The sequence below is a fragment of the Hemibagrus wyckioides genome, linkage group LG09, assembly GCF_019097595.1.
Source record: "Hemibagrus wyckioides isolate EC202008001 linkage group LG09, SWU_Hwy_1.0, whole genome shotgun sequence".
In the NCBI taxonomy this organism is placed as follows: domain Eukaryota; kingdom Metazoa; phylum Chordata; class Actinopteri; order Siluriformes; family Bagridae; genus Hemibagrus; species Hemibagrus wyckioides.
Genome location: NC_080718.1, coordinates 13,751,097 through 13,771,886, shown reverse-complemented (window position 1 = coordinate 13,771,886; position 20,790 = coordinate 13,751,097). Strand labels below are relative to the sequence as shown.

Here is a 20,790-nt window from a genome sequence, read left to right as displayed (position 1 = left end):
ATCTGAGTGACAAGACCTCTGATGGTGTGCTGTGCTATCTGGCACCTTTAGCAGCAGATATGTGGACTTTAGTAGCAGATCCGACCTTTAAATCAGATTGAGACCAGGGAAATTTAAACCCAACACATTGAAGCTCTTCTGTGGGATTGAACAAGACAGGCTAGCTTTCTCTTCCCACCTGCATCAATATGACTTGGGTGCCCATGAACCTGTTGATGTTTCACTGGTTGTTCTCGCTTGAAACACTTTTGGTAGGTACAAATCATTGTATACTGAAAATACCCCACATGTCCTACTGTTCTGGAGATTCTCTAACAAAGTCCTCTATCACAATTTGGCTCTTGTCAAAATCACTCAGTTCCTTTTGCTTGCATGTGTTTTGTACTTCAACACATTAAGAACAGGCTGTTCACTTGCTGCCTAATACACTATATTGCCAAAAGTATTCGCTCACCCATCCAAATAATCAGAATCAGGTGTTCCAATCACTTCCATGGCCACAGGTGTATAAAATCAAGCACCTAGGCATGCAGACTGTTTTTACAAACATTTGTGAAAGAATGGGTCGCTCTCAGGAGCTCAGTGAATTCCAGCGTGGAACTGTGATAGGATGCCACCTGTGCAACAAATCCAGTCGTGAAATTTTCTTGCTCCTAAATATTCCACAGTCAACTGTCAGCTGTATTATAAGAATGTGGAAGTGTTTGGGAACGACAGCAACTCAGCCACAAAGTGGTAGGCTACATAAACTGACGGAGCGGGGTCAGCGGATGCTGAGGCGCATAGTGCAAAGAGGTCGCCAACTTTCTGCAGAGTCAATCGCTACAGACCTCCAAACTTCATGTGGCCTTCAGATTAGCTCAAGAACAGTGCGCAGAGAGCTTCATGGAATGGGTTTCCATGGCCGAGCAGCTGCATCCAAGCCATACATCACCAAGTGCAATGCAAAGCGTCGGATGCAGTGGTGTAAAGCACGCCGCCACTGGACTCTAGAGCAGTGGAGACGCGTTCTCTGGAGTGACGAATCGCGCTTCTCCATCTGGCAATCTGATGGACGAGTCTGGGTTTGGCGGTCGCCAGGAGAACGGTACTTGTCTGACTGCATTGTGCCAAGTGTAAAGTTTGGTGGAGGGGGATTATGGTGTGGGGTTGTTTTTCAGGAGCTGGGCTTGGCCCCTTAGTTCCAGTGAAAGGAACTCTGAATGCTTTAGCATACCAAGACATTTTGGACAATTCCATGCTCCCAACTTTGTGGGAACAGTTTGGAGCTGGCCCCTTCCTCTTCCAACATGACTGTGCACCAGTGCACAAAGCAAGGTCCATAAAGACATGGATGACAGAGTCTGGTGTGGATGAACTTGACTGGCCTGCACAGAGTCCTGACCTCAACCCGATAGAACACCTTTGAGATGAATTAGAGCGGAGACTGAGAGCCAGGCCTTCTCGTCCAACATCAGTGTGTGACCTCACAAATGCGCTTCTGGAAGAATGGTCAAAAATTCCCATAAACACACTCCTAAACCTTGTGGACAGCCTTCCCAGAAGAGTTGAAGCTGTTATAGCTGCAAAGGGTGGACCGACGTCATACTGAACCCTATGGATTAGGAATGGGATGTCACTTAAGTTCATATGCGAGTCAAGGCAGGTGAGCGAATACTTTTGGCAATATAGTGTATATCCCATCCCTTGACAGGTGCCCCTGTAACAAGACAATCAATGTTATTCACTTCACCTGTCAGTGGTTTTTAAAGTGCAGTGTAATCAGTGTATTACATTACATTGTGTTATTTATTGTATGTAATAATTATTGCTTATTTTTATGAACAGTAATTTTGATGTGGACTACACACAATAACCTATGATTGCTGTATGAGTGTGTATGAACTACTGGTATTTTGAACAGAAATACCAAACTGCCCATAGCTATCTGACCTCATGGCTGCCCCACCCTTCTGAGTAGCCTTTGGAAAAGCATTAGTTTCTTCTTATGCACTTAGACAAACATTGACTTGACAATGATATGACAGATTTGTAAATATCCAGGCTAAATATAGTGACCCAGATTACCCAAGCAAGCGCATGAGGTTATGGAGGAGAGGGCAGCTCCCTGAGGAAGGATGTGTGCTGAGAGTCGCCATGTCTGCTGAGCAGAAGCTGTGACAGAGCCATGTGTTCGGTCTGAGGGAAGAGAAGAGAGCTTTACTCTCTAAGAGTGTATTGATTTCTCATGCATACAGTCAGAAAGCCATGAAAACTAGGACTTGTCTGCTTATACAAAAATATTATTTTCTTTTTTGATTGTCAGGCTTGTTTTTTTGTTGTTGTTGTTCAAATAAAAGCAACCTTCTTATTTGAATATAATGTCTCCTTTTTGTTGCTTTAATTGACAGTTCACAACAAAATCTAGAAAAGTAGTCCTCTCTCTCCCTCATTCTTTCTCTGTCTCTGTCTGTCTCTCTCTCTCTCTAATACTGAAATTTTGAAACTAAAGCTGCTAATCTGATCTATACAGGCTATTATCAGCCTACACAGACACTGCTGCTCCCCTCCCAGACAGTTGGTTTCTAATGCGCTCTCAATGGTCTGATAAGAGCTCTTCTACTTTTGGTCTTTTCATAGTAAACTGTGCTCTTTAAATAAGCATCAATATGCTCTTTCCTTTTTTGTGAACTATTCAAAACTAAAATTGCAGATCTCTTCTGTCTCTCTCTCTCTCTCTCTGTCTTTTGCTCACTCTCTTTCAACAGCAAAGGGACACATGCAAAAAAAAAAAAACCACACCCTAAAAATTCCTTTGCTATTTTGAGTACCCTTGTGAAAACATGCACGTATACATTAAAGATTCAGATGTTCCAAATGCCACATGACTTGTAATATGTCCCTCTTACTGAGTGATGCTATGTAGTGTGGATTTAGGTGGAGCCTGTAACGAGGACAGCACTGGAAATCCCAAACTACCTTAAAGGTTCACTTGCTGTGGGCTGTTCTCCCTGGAAAAGAAACGTGTAATCAGTTAGGACAGGGAGCATTCAGCACCTGTTTGGCTCTTAGGTCTGTGGATAAGAACACAAATGAAAAGAGCCATCGGTGAAGCATGCTATACAGATTTAAAAGCAAAATTTTTAGCTTATTTTAGCCGCCTAAATACATATATTGTATTATATAAGTATTATGTCCAGGATTAATGTTTCTTCATATAATTATCTATTTATTTGTGTCCCAAATCAGTATCCATTGCCTGCCTAATGGAAAATTCTGCCCTACAGTGCTTATGCAGCAAGTGTCCGGGTTACCACACAAAGCTGCACTCACAGCAAGCCTACTGACTCGGAAACCCCTGGCACTGCGAGATGTAAACACCACAGAGACTTATCTGTAGACAGTACAACAGTCAAAGCAGATGTGTAGATTTTTCTGTAGTGGGAATCTTTTTAAAACAGTGACTTAACCAGTCACACGGTTTGAGATAGCTGAGAAACAGGACATTTATCTACAGTATGATGCTGGGATCTGCTCAGTGTCATCAGACAGCATGTGGGTGTGTGAGACTAACAACATTTTCACACAATGGAAACACATTTTATTTTGATGAATTTTAAAGGCAGCGCAAATCAGTGGTATAGACCAAAAAAAAAAGATGGTTATTTTTGACCAGTGAAAAAACTGGACCTTAAATTGTCCAGTTTTAGAGATGACCCTTTGAAAACAAGAAAGGAAGTGTTCTAAGCATGACTAGGACGTGCCAATGTCATTCAGAAAGATTTCACATTGCTAACGGTCTGGCGTGTCCTGAAGAATCTCTATTCATGAGCAGTGAAAGGAGCTTTTGTTGCACACCAGCTCAAGGATGGAAAAAGCGAGAGACACAGACCCCTCCTCGGCACTCTGTGTGGACGTCCCAGCCCGGCGACCACACTGTAATTGACAGGTCGTCGGACCTATGAGCGTTTCGCAAATTGTGGGCGGGACCTACAAACAGGCACGCCCGTTGGGCGGGGCTATGCAAATATAGATCTTTTCTCAAAGCGGGATGCTTCAGTGTAATGCTTCTGGCGCGCGACTGAGGAAAGCAGTAAATTGCGGCTAAACACCATTCATCCTCTCTCTGATTCAAAACAGAAAACAAGCATGGCGTCAAAGTGTCCAAAATGCGAAAAGACAGTCTATTTCGGTAAGTTTATTCAATTCGATTTCGTTTTTAAATTAAGTGAGATTTTTTTAGGCTTAATACGTTTACAGAGATGAAATATCTATAGTGGATAAAAAAAAAATGTCCAAATGTGAATGGATTCATCATGGCATCCCGCTTTGTGCCGCTTCTAAAGCTCAATGAAAACAGGTTGCATGGGCTTTTAATACAAATCAGTCATTTACACAGGGGTCAATATCGCGACTTACTCGTAAATCACCTTAGCACTTTAGCATAATACTTTTTGCTTTTAGCTGATGAGATGCGTTCACTTTACACAAAGACAACAATTCATGCAGAACTGACACCTAAGGCATAGAACCTGAACCTGTTTACTTTATTAAGTACAGTTGTGTTAAAATGAGAAGTAGTCACACGACTCTCTATCTTGCAATGTCTTATAACATCTTTATTTTTATTTTTTCAATGGAATTCGTAAATGTTGGCACCTACAAGTACATTACATTACATAAACACACCCAGCCACAGTTATTTGTTTAATTGTGTTACTGAAGAATTTGAATGATATTTCCCCCCTTTACATGATTGTTTCTTTTTCATGTAATTTCCATACAAGTCCTCAATAAATATCTGGTTTTGTTCAGATTCAGAGATTTTGTACTGTGACAATGAATGACCAGGTCTATATTTGCCCTAGGCATTTTTTCCTTTTAATGCCCAAATGATCCTTTATCATTGTACTCTATTGTACTTCCTTCCTATTCCCACTGTCTTATTGTAAGGACCCTTTTCATTGATATTATTTCTAAATTGATCTAATGGTACAGGGTCTGTGGTGAACTTGCTCTCCTTCTTTATACTGCATGGGACTCGGGTGCAAGACTGTAACTCATCCCGTCAGTCACGCGCTTATATAACAAAATCAATTGGTTGAATAGAATCAGGGTTATATAACAGCAATCACGGCCCTATCATTCATCCTTTAGTCTCGTATAAGCAGAACCCTTCAAGAGACTGTTTGGTTACGCTACCCGGACACTGGGTTGTGTTGTTATGTCAGCACCTGATTTCTAATTTGCCTTTTTTAGCATCAGCTACACCGCTGGGTGTAATTACATCGTTTATTTGTCTTTATGGTTCAGGATGTGGCTGCACTAGATTTTCCAAAACCCCTTGGTAGACCCATTGGTTTTGTCTACGTCATAGGGGTGCTGGGCTGGATCAATGAAACAGTGTGCTAATATTAGCACCCAGCTGAAATCATGGCAGCTGTGGACTTTTGGGTGTGTCCCACTCCTCCCTGTCTAAGAGCGCTACCCTTAAAAATATGATGAAGGAATTTCTGAAAGGCTCCCATGCCGTTCATATATCTACCATCTCATCTGCTTGAGTACCACTTGCTTCACTGGACTAAAGTATCTAAAGTAACATTTTATACTATAATTTTACAGACTGACTTGTAAATATTAGATTTTACATTCCTTATAATGTTTAGAGTCAATACTTTATATTTATTTTATCTTTTTTGTATGGTTTGGCAGCAGGAAAGCAAGAAAGGTTTCTATACTATTAAGACTTTTCATTTAATAACTTAGGAATTGAAATGAACTATGGTGTTGTGAACTGGGTGGCAGATATACCATGTAGCCTCTGTGTATAAAACCTGCTGTCCCAAACATCAACAAGTATTTTCAAATGAACTTTTACACATAGTGTATCCTGTTTTAAATGGTTTCAAATGTAAGTGGTGAACCACTGTGTTTAAGAAAACATTTTTAATGTTTAAAGCCTACATTTTATTACTCAGTTTTTTTCCTTTCTTGGTAAAAGCTTCTGTAACTGTTCAACAGCTGGTGTGAGCATTAGAGGAAGACTGCTGCTTTTCAAATAAAAGGCCAAAAAGCCACATTTCCCATTAATTGTCAATCTTCTTTTATGTAGGATGGCAACTGCATTTTAAAACCCCTTTTTAAGATGTCCTCCTTGAACATATTTAAATATTTATTTCAAGCTTACTTTTATTTTTAATGCAGCCAAGCAAGGATGGAAGGAGAGCTTTATTCTATATTCCACTATATATCGTTAATAAATCACTAACCATCACACACCTGCCTCATTACTTGGTTACAGAGTACCACACATGTACATATATTTTTATGTATCTATGAATGTGTGTGTTTTTCTCAGCCTGGTGATTCCACATTGCAATAATCATAGGGCCCGTCATAGGGCCTGTTATAGTGACTTTCCCCTCAGTAAGAAAACCCCACCTTGGCTGGCACCAGACTGGCCTTCGGTAGCCAGGTTTGAAGAGCCCTTGCATCAGCCTGAGAAAGCCAGACACATTTGCAGACCAGAGATTTCCTGCCACACCCACTGCTAATGCTATGTAACGCCTAGGTTCAGAAACCAACTCGAACTTGAAGTCCAAAGCTCCCACTTGCCTGACGAATTTATTATTTGTTTGCAGACATTAGTAGCATGTCTCCTTAAATTAGGTTAAGACCATGGAACGTAGAGAGGCGTGCATTCATAGATCAGAAGAGGCACAGCTGTTTAAGCGGATAATGTTATTTCAGAGCAAATGTGCTGTTAATAATGAGACATTGGAGAGGAGGCACAGGATTGAGCTTACAGTTTTGTAGAGGTTATTTGTGCTGTAACTGTACCGTCAGGCCTTCTCAGTGTTTCTGCAGGGGAAGTAATCAGTAATCATACAGGATCATGCAGTAATCAGTGCCCTGTAACCGGAATGTTAAACAGCAAGCGTTCAGAACAGAAGTCAGATATCATATTCAAGTTCAGCTTTCTTTGCAAATATTGTTAGAGCCCCTGCTATTATTTGCCTGCGATTACTCATTATCCATTTTCTAAATACAGGACCAGCAATCAGGAATTATATTTTTCCCAGGCTCCCTCTTGTTTTTCCTCAGTCTCTCTGGCATAGGATGTTGGAATGCCGACTTCTTGTTGATAATCGTGGAAAAGCAATTAGCCAACCAGAAAAAGAACGTCCTTTCAGCGAGCCCCGTAAAGAGCCTCCGTAAATTACCAGTGCCCTGCGATTTCCGCTCTCTCCATTACCCACTTAAATACGCCTCTTAAACAATTCCCCTACTTGGATTATCACAGGCCACACACAATTAAAGTAGTTGCTAATTCCATGAAAATGTTGCAGTGTCAAATGATCTGAGTCAGGGTAATGGTTAAACTGTTTGCACTTAAGGAGTCTCTGAAAAGAGTCAGCAACCTTTTTAATGAGATAATAATATAAATTTTAGATATTTGTATTTTTATTTGATAAGCAACAAGAAACCTGAATGCCCGCTCATGTAATTTCTTAATTTGTGCTAGATCTAGCACAGGAATTTCGCAGCTAGCAAATGATGCTTGTGACTATTATATCATATTATGTCGCTGTGTTATTATCTGCAATTAGATATGCATGTTGTGCTTTATCCGCTACACTAGATTAAAGCCTGATATCCCCTCATGGATAATCTTACATGGTGCTTCATTGGAGCCCTGTGCTTTGGTGTCCTTCATTCCAGGAAACATGACTCTATAATGCAATTCTAACAACTACAGTGGTCCCCAGTGATGGAGAAATCATTATCTGGGATGATGATGAGTTGTAGTGACCACAAGGTTGACTGTATGTAGCTGAAATGATAGATTTATGCAAAAATAATTGGCTACATGCTGTTTCATGTGTTTAAGGAACTGGATGGTGGCCAATTACTAACTAGCTGGCTGAGACAGTAATTACTACATAGTACAGGCACTCAGACAACCTCTTCTCTCTCCTAATAACAGCAGTACTGTTTAACCACAAGTCTGTATGTCTTTTTCTCCTACTCAGTTTTCTTGGGCCTGGAACTGCCTCATTGCTCAGTCTAACACACTGACACACAGACCCTTGACTCCTAATATCTCTGTGAACATATTAGTCTCTCATTTTTGTAGTAATAATTTATACTAAGGTGAACTGACATTCTGACATTGAATCTCTGGAGAACAGGTGTAGCTTTGTACTCATGGAGGATCTGCAATATAGTAGCCACATTATTACCAGGTCCTTTATATGCCCTTGCCAGAGTCCAGCACTTTTATTGTGCGGTGATGCATTTTGTTTCATAGTGAAAATGATCCCTGTTTCCCTGTGCTGCTCCCACGGGAGAGTCTAAGGACCGACAGACCTACAACAATGCTCCCTCTTCTGGCGGAAAAGCTGTGAAAGAGAAGAGACCCGGAGGAAACGACTTGCCCTCTTCGGACGCTTGTGCCCGGGTCTGATAAGAGGAGGTGTTTCCTCTTGTAGATGAAGGCTGCCCCAGCAGGACTCCATTCTGCATTGTGTACAGGAGGAGATTTATAATTGGAAGGAGTATTCTTAGGACTGGGGTTATGCCACTTGGGACACTCCTCAAGGAAGAGAAACTATCTAGAGGAAATTTGGAGATTTGGATACAAAAGATTCAGAATGAGAAGTTGACAAATTGGCTTGTCCAGCTGCAGCTTCAATTTTAGCATTCAAGTGTTTCAATAGGAGAAGTGCTGTTGTACATGATGCAAAAATTAAGCTGCAGCTGCAACAACAAGGCAATTTCCCTTTTTTCTTCTTTTTTTTAAATAATTAATGGTGCAGTACCACCTTATTTAGATTGGAAATATGCAGTGAGGTCCAAAAGTCAGGGACCAGACTGAAAATCTGGGATTTGTCAAATTTGAAATAAACAGAAGGATTTGGAATATGTTGTTGTTCTTTCGGCTGCTCCCTGTTTGGGGTCGCCACAGCAGATCATTTGGCCGGCATGTTTTTTGATTTGGCATAGGTTTTACACCAGATGCCCTTCCTGACACAACCCTCCCATTTAATCCAGGCTTGGGACTGGCACTGAGAATTAACACTTCTGAGGCTGGGTTAGCTCCCTGCCTGGGATAGAACCCAGGTCGTGGCAATGAGAGCGTAAAAACAAAGTAAATAACTGTTCAATATCTTAACTGTTCATTATTTAAGATTCTTCACTATTTGTAGGTGTCTATTTGTACAAAAGCTCTGATTTTTCTCATGTCTAATCGAATCATATATTCAGACGACACTCTGATTGGATCTGATCTAAATTGGACGGTAAAAAGCTTTACACAAACTTGTGGAGTCCATGCCAGTGTGAGTGTACACTCTCATTAAAACAAAAAAGGGGACATATCAAATACTAAGAAACTCCTCAATTCATGCAAGGATTTAAAAAATTCCTTCCTTGATTTTTCACTCACGTTTTTGCCAGTAATCTAATTTGTAATGACAATTGTTATATTAAAAAAAAATAATGCAAAATAGATGTATCATCACTAGTGCTTTCAGATATTCGGAACCAGATCAACCCTGGAGTGTGTAAATTTCCAGAGCAAATAGCCATATATAATGTTTTAAATTGGACATCACAGTGGTGCACGTAGTCTGGTTCAGAGCTCCAGGGTATAAGTTTCAATCCTTACTTCTGGATGTTGTTTGTGTGGATTCTCCAGATGCCTGTATTGATTGCTTCTGGCTTCAGTGGAAAAATACCAGTATTTGGACTAGCTACACTTAACTCCTAATGATTGTATCTGAGGACTGGCTTCCAATCTGGGTGTATCTGTGCCTTATAGTAATTGTACACTGAGTGACTCTGGATAAAGCCTTAACCAGGAAAAAACAATTAGTAAACAGACACAATACAAGGAGTAATGTACTGCTTGTTGCTCTCTGGACCTGCACCAGTACTTTCTGGCTCATGATGCATTGTCATGTTTGGATGGAGCAGTTCTGACAGAAGTTGTCAAAATCACCAACGTTGCTTACATCAGTGTACTTATTTTAAGCACTTCTACAACGTTGCCAAAAAGAGCATTTGATAAAGTACAGGGACCTCAGTTTCAATATTTATCTTCTCACTAGAGCACAATGTAAATCATAAAATTCTTGAATGTCGCCAAAAGAGCTTTGTTCTTATGATTAGAGTAAACCACTTTGGCTTGCTGATGTGTCGAGTAAGATTTATTAATATGTCTGTACCTCTTTTTTTCCCCCACCTGTTCTCTCTTTCTAATCTCCTTTCTTGCCTCTCTAACTCTCTCTTGCTTCAATAGCTGAAAAGGTGACGTCTCTGGGGAAGGACTGGCACAAGTTTTGCCTGAAGTGTGAACGCTGCAGCAAAACCCTGACAGCAGGAGGCCATGCTGAGGTGAGTGTGTCCAGTGTCCACTGTGTAAAACAGCACACTGAGAGCTCAATGTTACCATTGATCACACTTTTCCCAGGCTAGCAGGAAGAACTATCTTGTTTACTTAATTACTCCAGAATATAAGACTCATCCTAAATTATATTTAATGAAAATAAATCACACACAGAATAAAGTTACACTGCTGTACAAGCAATTTGGTGTAATATCTTTTTTTCACTTCCCAAAAACAGTTTATGCCCAACCCTTTCCTTATTGGCTAATCTCACCTGGATACTGTAGCCTTGTACCTGAAAACTGCTTCTGTAATAATAGAGACTGTTATGCTCATGTTCAGAATCTCTTTGAAATACAGTATTTAATACTGTTGTGTAAACCTAATGATTTATAATCTCATTATCAACTACCACCCAGGACAATCTAGTTCCTCTCAAAGTTCCTTCCTTATGTCATCTCATGGCGTGCTCAGTAGGCATCTAATTAGAAATCTACATTTGATTTTTATGAAGTCGCTTTGTGACAGTATCTGTAGTATACACCGACCAGGCATAAAATTATTACCACTTGGTTCATATTGTGTTGGTCTCCCCTTTTCTGCCAAAACAGCCCCGACCCGTCATGCACTGTGTATTCTGACACCTTTCTATCAGAACCAGCATTAACTTCTACAGCAGTCTGAGCAATAGTAGCTCATCTGTTGGATCGGACCACACGGGTCAGCCTTTGCTCCTCAGGTGCATTAGTGAGCCTTGGCCACCCAGGATCCTGTCGTCTGGTTTACCACTGTTCCTTCTTTGGACCACTTTTGATAAATACTGACCACTGCAGACCGGGAACACTCCACAAGAGCTGCAGATTTGGAGATGCTCTTATCCAGTCATCTCGCCATCACAATTTGGTCCTTGTCTCGCTGAAACCCTTACGCTTGCCCATTTTTCCCCACTTCTAAAGCATCGAATTTGAGGTTAAAATGTTCACTTGCTGTTCAGCACTTTGGTTTGTTTCCTTTGCTACTTCTTAATCCATAGGCCTTGAAATATATTTATGAAGACATCATAGCTAGGGGTGTGTCTTCTGCTTAATTTCGATATATATCTTATACCTTACAGTCATTTTGCTATAGGCTGCAAATTGTTTACTGATCTAATTGTATCACAGTTTTAAGAGTATTCGTTATTGTTATAGTCTGATGTTAATGGTGCTTTAACTGTAACTGAATTACACACTGGACAGTTTAGTAGGTAAGACAGTTTGGTGTGGCATCACAGTGGCATGATTTACACCTAAAACTATATAATATAATAAATATAAATTTACATTGTTCAGGTTTTAAACAATTACTGGAATGGACAGTTTATCAATTTTCCAAAATTAAAGGGCAAACAGCTAACATCTAGAGGGCCATATCTGTAATCAAAATTATTATATATCAATAAATGATCAAACGCATAAAATAACACTGGCATCACTTCACTCTTATTAATTGCAGCACAGCAAATGTGCTGTGAATCACGTGTATGGTGTATGTTCATTTTCTGAGGGCAGGAGTGGTTTATTTGAAGAGGGAGTAGGCTTCAGGGCCCTGGGAACATGACATGTGGTGCTCTGCGTGTGGGTGTGTGTGCTTGTGTGCACACGCATGTGTGTGTGTGTGTGTGGGGGGGGGGGGGTCAGGCCAGTGTGCTACTAGACTCCTTTCTTTTCATTAAAATCAGGATCTCCGTTGGCAGTGTATATTAAATAATTAAATAAACAATGCTACCTTAACTCTCATATTTATTGATTTGTGGTGTAAATTTGAAACCTTTCCTTTGGCCAGACACTTTTAAACTGTCCCATGAGGACATTTAGTCTACTGATTATTGCATGTTTCTTATTTTTCTGTATCTGCAATAATGATCTCTATCTTGTTCTTCACAATCAGACAGTAAAGATTGAGATGAATGTGTGATGTTTTATAAGAGTCGTGTCTAAGCCTTTTCATTTTTCACTCTACAAAGACAGCTTAATGAATATTGTATTGTGAACCCAAAAATGTCTTCTCCTTTATTATTTATGCTTCCAAGAGCTGTAAGCATCTGCTATTTGCATTTAATATAGAAGCAGGGCCTCTATCATCCCCAGCTGAATGCTGGTCTGCATTAGTAATCTCTCAGTGAGGGAATTTATACCTTCAATCCATGCAAGGGCACTCTAATTAAAGTACATGCTCCAAAGTGGGTGCCATGTTTCCATGTTCTGACAGCCAGGAAAGGTAGCTAACATAATCTAACCCAAATGTGCTAATTCAACTAATCCAACCTGCCCCTGGTGTGAAAACACACTGGATCCACCATGACTCTAATAACCAAAAGCCTGTAATATTCTTAGTGGAGATGGATAATATAATGAAAATATGTTTATATGTAAAGTGCTTTAGATGTCATATGGTGTATGTATTTTAATGGGTTGATAATATTCTATAATGTTTATTGATAGTGTTTTATAGCTCTATACCTGTTTCCAATTTCCCTTCACCTGCTGTATACCTTAACCTGCAGACAACAGCAGAGGATGGTTTATGGCTGGTGGTCAGACATCAACAAAAGATTTTTCATTTCATAGTAATTCACAGTGGATCCAGAGCTAGGGGCAGTTTGGTCTAGCCAATCCACCTAGGTGCATGATTTTGTGAGGGAGAAGATAAGGAAAACACCACAAAGACAGAAACCCAAGCTCAGGATTTAACCAGGGATCCTGGAGCTGTGTGGAAACACTGCCGCCTTAAAAATACATATGAAATAAAACAGTTTAGCAGTGAAATCCAATTGGGAATAGTTTAAATTATTTAACTATTGGACAAGAGAAGAAATGAAGGTGACTGTGTCCCAAATGACGTACTGTATAATATTCACTTACCGTACACTATGCATGTACTCTACCATCTAGTGTATGAATTTTAGAAGTGTTGTATCATCTCAAATGGACCACTAACACACATAATGAGGCATGCTAGATTTTGTAGTATACTGTGATTTTTTTAAAATGTTAAAAAATAAACCACAGAATGTGGGCTAATTGAAAAGACATTTGTAAGATGTCTTGTCCACCGGAGTGTTGTCAGAAATCGTAATTTTTTTCTCATCCAACGTCAGCACCTTCTGCACTTCTGTGTTTAATCTGCAATGATTAGGTGTTCTCTTAATTTTTTTAAGCAGTACACTTTTCCTCAGTGCAATTTAGAGGTCTTGTACTATTCAGAATAAAACCCAGCACAGTTCCAGTTGGATAATGCCTCTGACAAATCTGGAAAGATTCTTTTGTTGTTAATAGCAAGCAGTCTTCTAGATGTTCTTGTGTTTTGGCATCCTAAAGATATGGTTTCTTTATAAGACGTCTTCCTCTTGAAGGGCTTGTGGGGGTTGATTCTGCACTCTTGGTAAAGGTGGTGTTGGGTTCCTGATGGAAAAACAATGGCAAATACATTGGTATTAGGTTGTGGGAAGTGAGTGGGCTGGGACCTTCAAATTCATCCCACTGGTTTCGGTACAGAAAGCAGTCTGGCTGAACATGAAATGAAATTAATCCCTGCCTTGAGTGGAAGGCTAAAAAAGCCATCACACCAGAGTCACATTGATGGAACCAGTATAGTGTGCAGTGGAAATAGTTTTAGGCTTATTACCCTGTGCAGTAGTCCTGATGAGAATCTGCCCTTTTCCCAGTCTTGACCATTTGTGGTATAACTGTCTGCTATGGTGAGACTGAAGGCATTTCTGCAATTTTTCCCAGCAGACATCTGCTAACAGGGCCAGTGGCCTTGTTCATGATTTCCTCCTGACATCCTCTCACAGCTGGCCAGTAGTTGTTTCCATGATAACCACATCCCAGCCTCATCCCAGTCACACAAGTGAAGGTTATTCATATTCAGCACACACCTGCTTGTTATAGTTTATGAATCAACAGAGCTCTAGTAACTGCTAACAGAGTTATAGAGAAAGGGGAGACAATGCCACAGGATTTTTTATATTATTTTATTTTATTTTTTTGCCTTTTAAAAAAATCTCAGAGGGAATGGTACTGGAGGTGCTTAAAATGGAAAGTGAGTACCTAGCCAAATTAAAGCCATGGCAAATGAAAACATGCACTAAAAAGCTCAGACAATTAGATTTACAGCTTGAGACACCATCAAACTTCGAACAGATGGAGATATTGATGGAACATAGTAGGTTGGAAAGTTTTAATTCTTTCCTTGCTGACATTCTTCTGCCTCTTTTTTTGCAGCATGATGGGAAACCCTTTTGTCACAAGCCCTGCTATGCCGCCCTCTTTGGGCCAAAAGGTGAGAAATTAGTTCATGACCATGTACAAAAACTAGTATTAACATGAAGAGTCAGTGCATCAATATATAGATGACTGAGTAGGAGTACAAAACAACACTTATTGATACAGATACAGAGAATGAAATGAAGAACCTACTTGGTATTAAGAAATCAGGGGCATCATGGGACATTTTATTTACCTTTGTTTAGGTTGGTTGCTAGCACTGAACCCCTTATAGTGAATTTTATTTTCGATCTATTATCACATTCAGACAGTAGCTTTAATATAGGGAGGCAAACCTGAGCACTTAGAGCTATAACAGTGAGTGCAGTCCTTACCAATTGAATGCGCATGAGGTGCACTTCATATGCAAAGTAGAGACCTAAAACGCGTGCGTCTTAGATCTCGCAGAGATGAAGTTATCTCACATGTGAAGCTTTTTCTGCATGTTTGCAAATACATTTTTGTTTACCACACTTGTTGATACAGCTCAGACCAGCAACCCTCATATTTTACAAAAAAATTTAGTTAAAATGCCGTAAGATGAGGCCGAAGCTGGTGAAAATAATATTTTCTCTCAGCAAAGTTTGTAGTCTTCTTTGCTGTGAATGCCATGGCTGTTGTTTTGTGTCAATAGCTCATTAGTGTAACAGTAGCAATGAGCACAGTACTGAACTGAAACCTGATATTACTATCACACTGATGTGTGCCTATACAGAAGTGATACACGTAATATGACCTCTTGCTCTGTCTTACCTCTTACATTCTTGTAGCACTGAATTGTAGGCAACTGGGTGAGTTAAATGGAATTGAAGTTATTGCAGGTTATTACGTTTCCACTTCAAACTGTAAGCAGTGGATTTTTACAGTGTAACAGGTGCTGAGCAGATTCTGAGTAATAAATAGACAGAACTTTCATCTGTCTGTCTGTCTGTCTGTCAGCATGTAACTTAGTTGAAGTAAAAGGAAGTGAAACAAACAAATGTCATTTCACCTGTTTAAGGTTGTTGCATGTCACAAAAGATCTCAAAAGAGCTCTCTTTGCAGTTTTGTGTGACAGAGGGCCCTCTGCTGGACAATACGTATTAGGTGTTGTTTGTTAAAATGGTGTAGGATGTTGTTACAATGCTTTTATTAATATCATTTTAATTAGCATTATTAATAACACTAATTTTTTACAATTTAAGATGTTTATGATTTTATTGTGTTTCTTTGGAGCGCTTGTCCTTATGGGCGGCTTTAACTTGTGGTACTTATCCAGGTGTGAACATTGGGGGTGCAGGATCTTATGTGTACGAGGCACCAGCCAACAAAGACCCAGCCCCATCTACTGTGGACTCTGCAGCCAAACCTGATGAGAAGAGGGTCTCAGCACCCAGCAGACCTCCTTCTAAAGGTAAAAAAAGAATTACATAGACTGAAATCGTATAAACTCAGTCACTCTGGGGAATTATTGAGGCAACTGAACCCAGCTTTTCCCACAGCTGCAGGCCAGAGGCTTTAATCAAAAACTCTCTGCTCCTCATTCTTGCCCAGTATCCAGTGAAAACCACAAAACAAAAAAAAATGTCTATATGGATTTCTGCTTTTTTATTTCAGCTGGAAGCATCACCACCTTTTCTGGGGAGGCAAACGTATGCCCTAGGTGCAATAAGAGGGTCTACTTCGGTAGGTTTGGTCAATCTCATGTTAATTGGAAACATGTAATCTAACACTCAGTAGTAGGAATCTTTAATAATGCTTTGTTGTGTGGTCGCAGCCGAGAAGGTGACGTCTCTTGGGAAGGACTGGCATCGGCCATGTCTGCGCTGTGAGAGGTGCAGCAAGACGCTGGCTGCAGGGAGTCATGCAGAGGTGAGGAGAAAAAGACTCCGCAGATAAACCCATAGTGTTATCACTGTGATTTCCCTTTTAACAGTGGAAGCAGGATGATCTGAAAGGCCTCACTTGCAACCCTTTTCCTGTGTAATCCATTACTACTGTATACACACTGCTTTCACTGCCACAGAAGAACATAGCATTGCTGACTCCATCAATTTCTGGCCCTGCAAAGTTTTTAGATTTCTAATTTATTTTTTTTCACAAGCCACCTTTCCTCACAGCCACACGCTTTTAATAACATCCTGATAAAATATTGACAGTATAAGTAAAAGTAATTATATTGATTTGATGGAAATGATGTTTTCAGAAATTATTACATTATATTGATCATAAAAAAATTACTGATATTAAACTTTTCCATTTATTGTGTCCCCTGTGTTTTTAAATGGTCAATTAAAACCGTGACATTGTGAGAACCTCAGACTAGTTCAACATACTGTGAAAAGTTCAAACTGTAAAACTCCTGGTAGCAAATGTATCCAAATTTTGATGTATTTGTTTTATTTTGTCAGCATGATGACAAGCCCTACTGCCACAAACCATGCTACGCTGTCCTGTTTGGACCAAAAGGTACAATCTCTTTTTACCCTGTAGATGGCGCTGTTTAATGCATTATTCTCTTCAGCCTGCAACATTTAAATAGATTCTAAAAATACATGGCTTGTGCTAAACTGTAAGAGGTAGCATGCATGGTCTAAACAAATTTTTCAATTTATTGGCTGTTCATAGTTAATACATTTATTGGCTTTAGTTCAGTTTTATGTGTGTGTTTGCATCAGTGTGTGTGTGTGTGTGTATGTGTGTGTGTGTGTGTGTAAAATGACCCTTTGTCATATGACCAGACTGATTCATTGTGCTGCTTTCAGGAGTGAACACAGGTGGTGTTGGCAGCTACATCTATGACAAGGAGGTCAATGCAGAAGCCCAGCCATGAGTCTGCACCCTCAAAACATCGCTGCACTACAGTCACACAACACCACTACAAACACAGTTACTACATGAGCTCACACAGACTCACACACACCTTCTTCGCCACATTCTCCACCACATTTCCCAGCCTCCGGCCATGCTGACTGACAGCAATGCCAACATAGACGCGTATGGGAATCCGATGCCACATAACGTAACCCTACACTGATGGTCTGATAGCCTCATTCTTGTTATACATAGATACTGACTGTCTGAGCATCCAGTTCTGGATATTTGATCTAGAATATGGTAATCTATTTAAAATGTTTTATACACAGATCTTACGCATTTGTCCAACCTATTATTATTATGTATGAGGTACAATGCTTCTACAATAACGTTAATCATATAACACTGTAGAGCATTATCTCTATGGTGGTTTTCCAGATGAATGAATAGAAATTATTACTATTATTATTATTTTACATTTTGCAGACAGCAGATTGATCACACTTCTTGAACCTCATAAATCTACAATAAATAAGTCTACCATAAATCTACAACATATTCACCAACCCAGATTTACACTTTGGCTGCCTATCAGCATTTCTAACTCAACCAAGATGTGGAAGAAATGTACATACAGTAAAATAAATGGGTCAAATCTTATTTTTATGAGAGGAACCAATCCTGTCTCCAGGAGGTCAAAGGGTGTTGTGTGGCTTTGCGATAGATCTCTAATGATCAAGTAGCTGAGACTAGTACTTACAATAGCTGACAATTTTAGCTTATGTCCAACAAGGGAAATATATATCAATAATTTGTTCATTGTATTTCATTAATGTGGTCTGAATGTTGAAGAATTGCTTGCATGAAAACACATGGCCAGTCAGAATTAGCTGTTAGGAAGCTTTAAGTTAAACTTTAATGACAATGCATTCTTTTGGAATGTGCTTTAGTACTTAAAGAGTTATTGACATTATGATTTTATTTTAGTAGGATGAGAAATAAAAACAATGCTTCCACTTAAGCCCAGTTGCTACTGTTCTTAATAAATTTGTATACAACCTTTCCTTGCTCTGATTGTCTATTTAATTTGAACATTTCATAACATATGCAGGTTGCTTAGTAGTTAGCATGTTTGCCTTGCACCTCCGAGGTAAGCAGTTTGATTCCTGCCTCCACCCTGTGTGTGTGTGTGTGTGTGTGTCAGTGTGTGTGGAGTTTGCATGTTCTCCCTGTGCTTCAGTAGTTTCCTCAGGGGGCTCTGGTTTCCTCCTCCAGTCCAAAGGCATGCCAAAGGCTGATTGGCATCTCTAAATTGTCTACAGTGTGAGAGAGTGTGTGAGATTATGCCCTGTGATGAGTTGGCATCCTGTCCAGGATGTCCCTTGACTTGCGCCTTGAGTCCACGGGGACAGATTTCAGGTTCTTCACAACCCTGTGTAGGATAAGCGCTATAGAAAACAGATGGATAAAATGAGTAAATTTTGCACCAGTGACGTTTTAGGAAGACGTAAGTAAATGAATTGTGTTACCAAGGTCAACATGAGATTCATACAGCAGTGTGAATCATAAATTGTTTTTACTGGTTTGCATCTGAGGGTCATATTGGCTTGGCAGTTAAAAAGTCACTGTTTTTTTTGGCTAGGTAGAAACCAAAATAGTGTACTGGGCCCTGAGTGTCTACTCTCATAAGAGTTACTCACCACTGTAGGGTGACAAGGCAAAGAAATTCAGTGCTGAACATGCACACTCCCAAAACAAATGCAAAGTCCTTTTTTTTTTCTTAACCTTTATTTGACCTTTGGGGAAAAGAGTAAAACTATGTATTTCCTACTATGCTACTTATGATTTATCACCGAATGCCTCATTGAGTATGCTGTGTTATTAACAACAGGATAATGTTCACAGCAGCCTGACTGTTGGACCTTTTCTCTACCACACCCAGCTATTAGCCAAAAGCAGACCTGGCAGTACATTTACTGATAAATGTTCACAAGCCCTTTGACATGACATGCAGTGACAAAACCCATCAATCGCACCAAGCTCACAGATAACATCCAGCTGATCTCACCGTTATATACTGATATACTACTTGAAAATGTAGGAATACTAGTCAATAGGAACTTTTTTAATTAGAGTATTTTGCAGGGACAAGGTTAATGCTTTTGAAATGCTCTGTTGATTTGTTATAAATAGCATGATGTTAAGAGGAAAGCTTGTTGACAAAGAAAGATGACAACAAATTGGGATAAGAACAAAGGACTGAATGGTATGACACTGTTCATGTCTTAGTTTCATGGGAACAGGAGAAACAGACAGATTTTCACTGGCACGCCAGGCACACTCACAGTGTGAGAGCCAGTTTTCATCCTGACCTCATGCTGGGACAATGTGATAACAGCTACAGCAGCAGCAGCAACCTACACGTTTCTGTGCACATATAAAACTGCTAATGCTACATATTTCCACTGGCTCTTTAGACCAAAAAATTAAATTTGCACCCATTTTGTGGTGCTCACATTTCTTTGACATGTTTCACTCCATGCTCCACTACTACTAGGGGCAATATTATCAAACAAAAAAACCAAAAAAAACCAAAAGTTTATATCTTCAAAGTAAATGGTGATATCAAACTCATTTTTGCTCTATGGGATGTTCATAAACACAAAATCTGTGTAAGGTTAGTAAAATTCTGTGTAAGCTTGCTTGTTTATGGATGACATAAGACTTACTGACAGTTCTCAGCAATGGAGAAACTACTGAGATTTACTGAATTGTAAGAAGAAGAAGAAGAAGAAGATTATGGTTTCATGGTCTATGAACAGACAGTTTCCTTTTTTCAAAATCCAAAATCTATCTATTTTGTCTACCCTATCTTTTTTTACCCAGTGATATTCCTAATGACTGAGTGTTTATCCCTGACCCATGATTCTCTAACACACACAACTGTAGCATAAAGACTTGCCTCAGTGCTATAAATGTTCCCCATGAAATCTCATAACACTAAAACAGCTAATTTGTGCCACATCATTATATCAAACGATTTGAATCCTGTATCTATCTAGTAACCACTCCTACAGCTAAGGAACACTGAAATGTCTGTCTGTATCTCCACTGCACTTTCTGTCTCATCAAACTCCACCCAAGGAAGTAATGCTGTGGGCTGGATACAGACTCCAGAGCGTTTCAGTTATCCCCTAGGGACGCATTGTTCTTATAACAGATGCAATGCAGTCCTGTCCAAGCAATGCACAGAAGAGTCCATGGTAGTTTTCTGATGCTAGCAGCCAAAAGCAACAGGGTCTGGCAAGATAAAGAGAG

At 39.7% G+C, this 20,790-nt stretch overlaps 1 protein-coding gene across 1 annotated transcript; it reads left to right on the top strand.

Annotated features, from left to right (window-relative positions):
- Nucleotides 1-4,013: 4,013 nt before the first annotated feature.
- On the top strand, nucleotides 4,014-18,535 carry crip2 (cysteine-rich protein 2). Its single transcript, XM_058400101.1, has 8 exons — nucleotides 4,014-4,171; nucleotides 10,283-10,377; nucleotides 14,635-14,692; nucleotides 15,935-16,069; nucleotides 16,273-16,341; nucleotides 16,433-16,527; nucleotides 17,067-17,124; nucleotides 17,421-18,535. Exons 1-8 carry the CDS (start codon nucleotides 4,129-4,131, stop codon nucleotides 17,486-17,488), a joined length of 621 nt encoding a protein of 206 aa, XP_058256084.1. The 5' UTR covers nucleotides 4,014-4,128; the 3' UTR covers nucleotides 17,489-18,535.
- The last annotated feature ends 2,255 nt before the right edge of the window (nucleotides 18,536-20,790 follow it).